Here is a 6,000-nt window from a genome sequence, read left to right on the forward strand (position 1 = left end):
GCGGCGGCCGGGGATAACGGGAAGAGAGAAGAGAAGGGAAATGCAACACCATCGGGAAGACGTGATCAAGGTCGGAACGAATTGGACGTCGGGGGACCGGCAATTCACGGCCAAGGGGGGGCTTTCGTCTCACTGTTACGCACCTGCAGCGGGCATGGCCTGCAGGCATTGCAGCTGAGGGCAGGAGGGGGAAATTGCAGCGTGCACCGTACGAATCCTACCGGACAGGCCTCAGGGACTGTGAGACTGCAAGGGGTCTCATCTGACGGGAGTTTTGCTGAGTTCTAGGAATAAGCCGATAACTATGGATCCGTGTGCACATGTATGTACAGTACCCAGAGTCGCACTGGTCAATTACTGACTCAAATCCTGACATCAAGTCATACCCTGCAGCGCTAGCGAGATGCGAGATGCGAGCCGTGGTGGGTGTCCTGATGCGGGGGAAGCCCATTGGGAGGGAACTGAAAGTTGGTTCAGTCTCCGAACTCGCGATGTCCTACAGCAGGCAGTGCGTACTGTAGCGGTCGAGATGGGCCGTGAAACTCGAGCGTGCATGGCAATGTGGTTACAAAAGGGTGTTTGACCCCGTTGATGGCGATTGGGTGTCTGGGAAATATTGGTAAAATCTGGGAACCGAAGGAAAATGGCTGCAACAAAACCGAGAACGCTCTACGACAAGCTGTTTGAGGAGCACGTCGCGGCGGAGCAGGACAATGGCGCCGTCCTGTTGTATATCGGTCTGTCAATATTCGCGTCCAACACGAGAAACTAGAAACCCGCAAGTATTGACTCGACGTTTAGACCGACATCTCGTCCATGAAGTTTCATCTCCGGTGTGTTGAATTTTGGAAATTCAGAGACACGATGTGGTGGGCTAATCGCCTGTAGCAAGCATTTGCGGGGCTCAAAGCACAGGACCGCCCCGTGCGGCGCCCCGAACTGACCCTAGCCACCTGTGACCATGTAAGTTCAAGGCTCAACCCCCTAAAACAAACCGCTAAACTCAGGGCCTGGCGGTAACAATCTAATCCCACCTCAGAACGTCCCCACAACCCCGCGCCCGCGGGTCATGAAAGTCGCCCAAGCCAAACTCCAAGTCGAAACCCTCGCCCGCAACGTCAAGATCCACAACATCCCGTACCTGGGCCTCAACTCGACCTCCCAGGGAATCGTGCACGTTATCGGCCCGGAACTCGGGTTCACGCTGCCCGGGACGACGGTGGTCTGTGGTGACAGCCACACGTCGACGCACGGCGCGTTCGGGTGTCTGGCGTTTGGTATTGGCACGAGCGAGGTTGAACATGTGTTGGCCACGCAGACGGTGGTTACGACGCGATGGAAGAGTATGCGGGTGTGGGTGACGGGGGAATTGGCACATGGAGTTGGGTCGAAGGATTTGATGTTGTATATTATTGGGCAAATTGGTGGGCTTCCTTCATTTTCACGTTTTCTCGTTTTGTTGTTTCTGCTTGATGGCCGAGGGATGTGATGCTAATATTCAACAGGCACGGCTGCCGGGACGGGGGCTGCGATCGAGTTTGCGGGCCCGACCATTGAGTCTCTCACCATGGAGGCCCGCATGTCCTTGTGCAACATGGTTGGTGTTCCATCTTGGAATCGTGAGATCTCAGAAACAACAAAAACTAACAAATATCAGGCCATCGAAGCCGGTGCTCGTGCCGGGCTGATCGCCCCCGACGAGACCACATTCGCCTACCTCCAGGGCCGCCCGTTGGTCCCCGAAAACGAAGGCTGGGAGCAGGCTACAGCATACTGGCGCACGCTCCAGTCCGACCCTGACGCCGTGTTCGATCGACAGTGGAACATCGACGCCACCAATGTAGCCCCCATCGTGTCCTGGGGAACCTCCCCCGAGCAGGTCACCCCCATCACCGGCATCGTTCCCAGCCCGGAGGACTTCCAGGACCCGTCCAAGGCCGACAGCTGCCGCCAGGCCCTGAAATACATGGGTCTCGAGCCGGGCACCAAGATGACCGACATCACCATCGACAAGATCTTCATCGGCTCGTGCACCAACTCGCGGCTGTCTGACCTGCGCGCCGCAGCGAGCATCCTCCTGGGCCGGCACATCGCCCCCACCATCAAGGCCGCCTACGTCGTGCCGGGATCTGGCGTGGTCAAGAAACAGGCCGAGGCTGAAGGGCTCGATAAGATCTTTACGGCGGCCGGATTTGAGTGGCGCGAGGCCGGATGCAGCATGTGTGTGGGCCTCAACGAGGACCAATTGGACGCATACGAGCGGTCGGCGAGCACGAGTAACCGCAACTTTGAGAACCGGCAGGGCACTGCGGGACGGACACATTTGATGTCGCCTGTTATGGCGGCCGCTGCGGCCATCGATGGAAGACTTAGTGATGCGCGCAAGTACCTTGGTGGTGCTGCCGTAGCCCCTGAGACGGGGATACTACAGGAACTACCGACCTACCCTCAAAACGTCGAGCCAGAAGACACAAACACCAGCGAGCAACAAGGTACTGCAGACAACACCAACGACGACGACGACACCATCGCAGCAGGCCCCTTCACATCCGTCTCCGGCCTCGTAGCCCCACTCGACCGCGCCAACGTCGACACTGACTGCATTCTCCCCAAGCAATTTTGCACCACTATCGTGCGCCGCGGTCTCCGCGACGGCCTCTTCCACAACCTCCGTTGGCGGCCCGACGGCAGCGTCGACGACACCTTTGTACTCAACCGTGCACCCTACGCCCCCAACCCTGGTCAAGACGTCGGCCGCGCCAGCATTTTGTTATGTACCGGCCCCAACTTTGGCTGTGGCAGTTCCCGTGAGCACGCCGTGTGGGCGCTGCTGGACTACGGCATCCGCGTGGTGCTGGCGACCTCCTTCGGGGATATCTTCTACGGCAACTCCTTCAAAAACGGCCTGTTACCCGCTCTCGTATCCGCGGAGGACATCCCCTTGCTGCAAGCGGAAGCCGAAGCAGGACACGAACTGGAAGTGGTGCTCGCCACGCAGCAAATCCGACGGGTCGCGACGGGGGAGGAAATCGCCCGGTTTGAGGTAGACAAAGGGCTCAAGGAGATGCTGCTCGCTGGGGTGGACGAGATTGGACTGAGCCTGCGGCGTGCAGAGGATATTGCGCGTTACGAGGCCGCTAGGGGGGAAGCTAGGCCGTGGCTGACGGCGGCTGTTCAGACCGGATGGGACCGGCTTAAGTTGCGGAGTGGCCGGATTACGCGCCCGTCACGGGTAGCAGCAGCGGGGAAGGGGAAGTTGGGGGGTGGTGTGAGTGGGAGTGGGAGTGGGGATGGGTTGGCGTGGTAGTGACTCGGTAGGAGTAGGAGGGCACAGTAAAGAAAGCCTCCCACGTCAGATTCTTCTCTTCTTCTTCAGTACGAACTCGAGTACCTACACAGCATGAGTGAATGACTGCGCTTGACTGATGTCTGCCGTGACAGTCGTGTGGCTCAGTGGCTGAACGCCGGCGGAACGGGCCGATAAGAACTTTACCACAGACGTGCTAGCAAAATCCGGGGGGCAAGCCTCTCAGCCATGAATGCCACAACACACAATCCGATGCCTCCGCCCCCCTGTCCTGTCATCGGCAAAACTTGAACGGCTGAAAGATCGGTGTCCAAATCGGGCAGAAAAACCGTTGACTTGGACGATGGGATAGGTGCGCGCTGGCGCCCGAGACAAACAACAAAAGTGTCCGATTCCTTCTGGAACAACAGTCAAAGCCAAGTCGTTAGTTAGTTTAAGCCAAGCCGTGGCGCTAACAAAAAATAGCTGACAAACAGCAGCGTTCGGATGACGACAGTAATCCGGACAATGAGGCGAGTGGACGGGTGTTTGCTGCGAATGGAACCTGGTTGGTTGGTCCTCGGAGACTCCGGCTTCGTTTTGGGCTTTGGCCACTGATGAACCCGGAGTCCCGCCTGTGATCATCAACAGGACGCAATTCGTAATTCGGGGTTTACTGATCAGTGATGAGCACTGTAGCACTGTGGCGCTGTGCTAACTATAGCAGGCAGAACTCTTGGAAGTGTGAGAAACCCCAGGGAAGAAGGGAAAAAAAAGAGGAGAAACACCGCAGAGATATCCGGCTGGGCATCGCGACGAATGGTCCGCGCCGCAGTTGCTGATGGGTCTCATCGGGAAAGCTGAGCAAACGGGTGATGACTTCCGATGGCAAAGCCCCTGAAACGGGGCTCTCGCACCGCAGTTCAGCCCTCTCGCCCTGTGTGCCATGCTGCCATGCTGCAAGATAATTACATGGGCCCTGGTATCCATCGCCTGTTCGTTCCGATGTTAGTGGGTCGAGACGTCCAGGGGATAATAGTTAACGAGAGGGGATCGGAGAAAAAAAAAACTGGTCGACAAGTTCTGTGCAAGCAACCCTTTTTATGATACTTCGACCTTGAAGGACGGCAGAGATCATGACGACGGAAAAGTCAGCCCATGGCCTGGAGGCCCAGGACCAGGGCGCCGCGGCCCTGGTAGTATCGCTGTCGTCGAGCCCACATGAATCCAACGAGTCCCTAAACGCAAAACCGCCTCCGCCCAAGGACAGGGGGCGAGATGCGTACATGTTTTTAGCTTCCTGCTGCGTGCTGGAAGCGGTAGTTTGGGGTGCGTATCCCGTATTCCCGTTGACCTCGCATGAGAATAAACGTCCAAACCCGCTAACCAATACGCCCTGTGTCAGGCCTCCCGTTCACCTACGGCGTATTCAACGACTACTACAGCACCCATGGACCGTTCGACGGGTCCTCCAACCTCGCCATCGTCGGCACATGCTCCCTCGGGATGCTGTACCTCGACCTGCCCATCGTCTTCGCCGTCGTCCAGGCCTACAAGCGGTACATCCGTGCAGCATGCGCCCTCGGCATCTTCATCATGGGCATCTCCCTGGCCGCCAGCTCGTTCGCGACCAACGTGACCCACCTCATCATCACGCAGGGAATCCTCTACGGCCTGGGCGGCAGCATCTCCTACTCAACCTGCCTGATCCTGCTGTCGGACTGGTACGACAAGCGCAAAGGCATCGCTTTCGGCATCATGTTAGGTGGGACCGGCGTGGGCGGAACCATCCTCCCCATCGTAACAGAACGCCTGCTGCAGTCCTATGACTTCCGCACCACGCTGCGCGCCCTAGCCATCGCCATCGTCGTGCTCTCCAGCGCGTTCGTCTACTACATGAAGCCCCGCGTGGCCCCGCCCGCGAACCCCCCGCCCATCCGCAGCCAGGTACGCGTGCGGTTCATGAAGACGGGAGCCTTCGTCGCGTTGCAACTGGCCAATACCCTCCAGGGCCTGGGTTTTTTTCTACCCTCGCTGTATCTGCCCATGTACGCGCGGTCGATCGGCGCGTCGCAGAGTGTCGGGGCGTTGACCGTCGTGGCGTATAACATTGCCTCGGTGCTGGGGTGCGTGCTGATGGGAATCGTCATCGACCGGTGGCATGTCACAACGTGCTGTCTGGCGTGCGCCGTCGGGTCGAGCATCAGCATCTTTTTGCTGTGGGGCTTCTCCAACACGCTGCCGCCGGTGTTTATTTTTGCCGTGCTGTACGGTGTGTTTGCGGGCGCCTGGGTGGCGACGTGGTCGGGGATGGTGAAGGCGGTGCAGCGGTCTGAGACAACGGCGGATGCGAGCACCATCTTGGCGTGGATCTCGACCGGCCGGGGGCTCGGGAATGTCATCTCGGGCCCGCTGAGCGAGGCGCTGCTGCGCGAGGACCACTGGAAGGGTGTTCTTGCGTATGGCTATGGCAGTGGCTACGGTGTGCTGATTGTGTTTACGGGTATTACTGCTGCGTTGAGTGGCAGTTGTGTCCTAGGACGCCAGCTGGGCTACTTCAAATGATGGGGCTTAAATGGCGGAGGCTGTTTGTTTGCTCAGCTCAGGGGGATGTTTTGGCTGGGGGGCTGATTGGGCCTGTAAAAACGTTGTGATTTCATGAGTTTTTTTTTTTTTTTTTTTTTTTTTTTTTTTTTTTTTTTTTTTTTTTTTTT

The 6,000-nt window shown here is 57.9% G+C and overlaps 1 protein-coding gene across 1 annotated transcript; it reads left to right on the forward strand.

Moving 5' to 3' along the window:
- Positions 1–643: 643 nt before the first annotated feature.
- On the forward strand, positions 644–4,649 carry C8A04DRAFT_40342 (aconitase family-domain-containing protein; the record flags this gene model as incomplete). Its single annotated transcript, XM_062784907.1, has 7 exons — positions 644–737; positions 802–833; positions 889–963; positions 1,040–1,424; positions 1,506–1,597; positions 1,658–3,198; positions 4,583–4,649. 7 exons carry the CDS (start codon positions 644–646, stop codon positions 4,647–4,649), a joined length of 2,286 nt encoding a protein of 761 aa, XP_062633315.1.
- Between the last annotated feature and the right edge of the window lie 1,351 nt (positions 4,650–6,000).

This window comes from Dichotomopilus funicola (genome assembly GCF_033296635.1).
Source record: "Dichotomopilus funicola strain CBS 141.50 unplaced genomic scaffold C8A04scaffold_92, whole genome shotgun sequence".
Lineage (NCBI taxonomy): Eukaryota > Fungi > Ascomycota > Sordariomycetes > Sordariales > Chaetomiaceae > Dichotomopilus > Dichotomopilus funicola.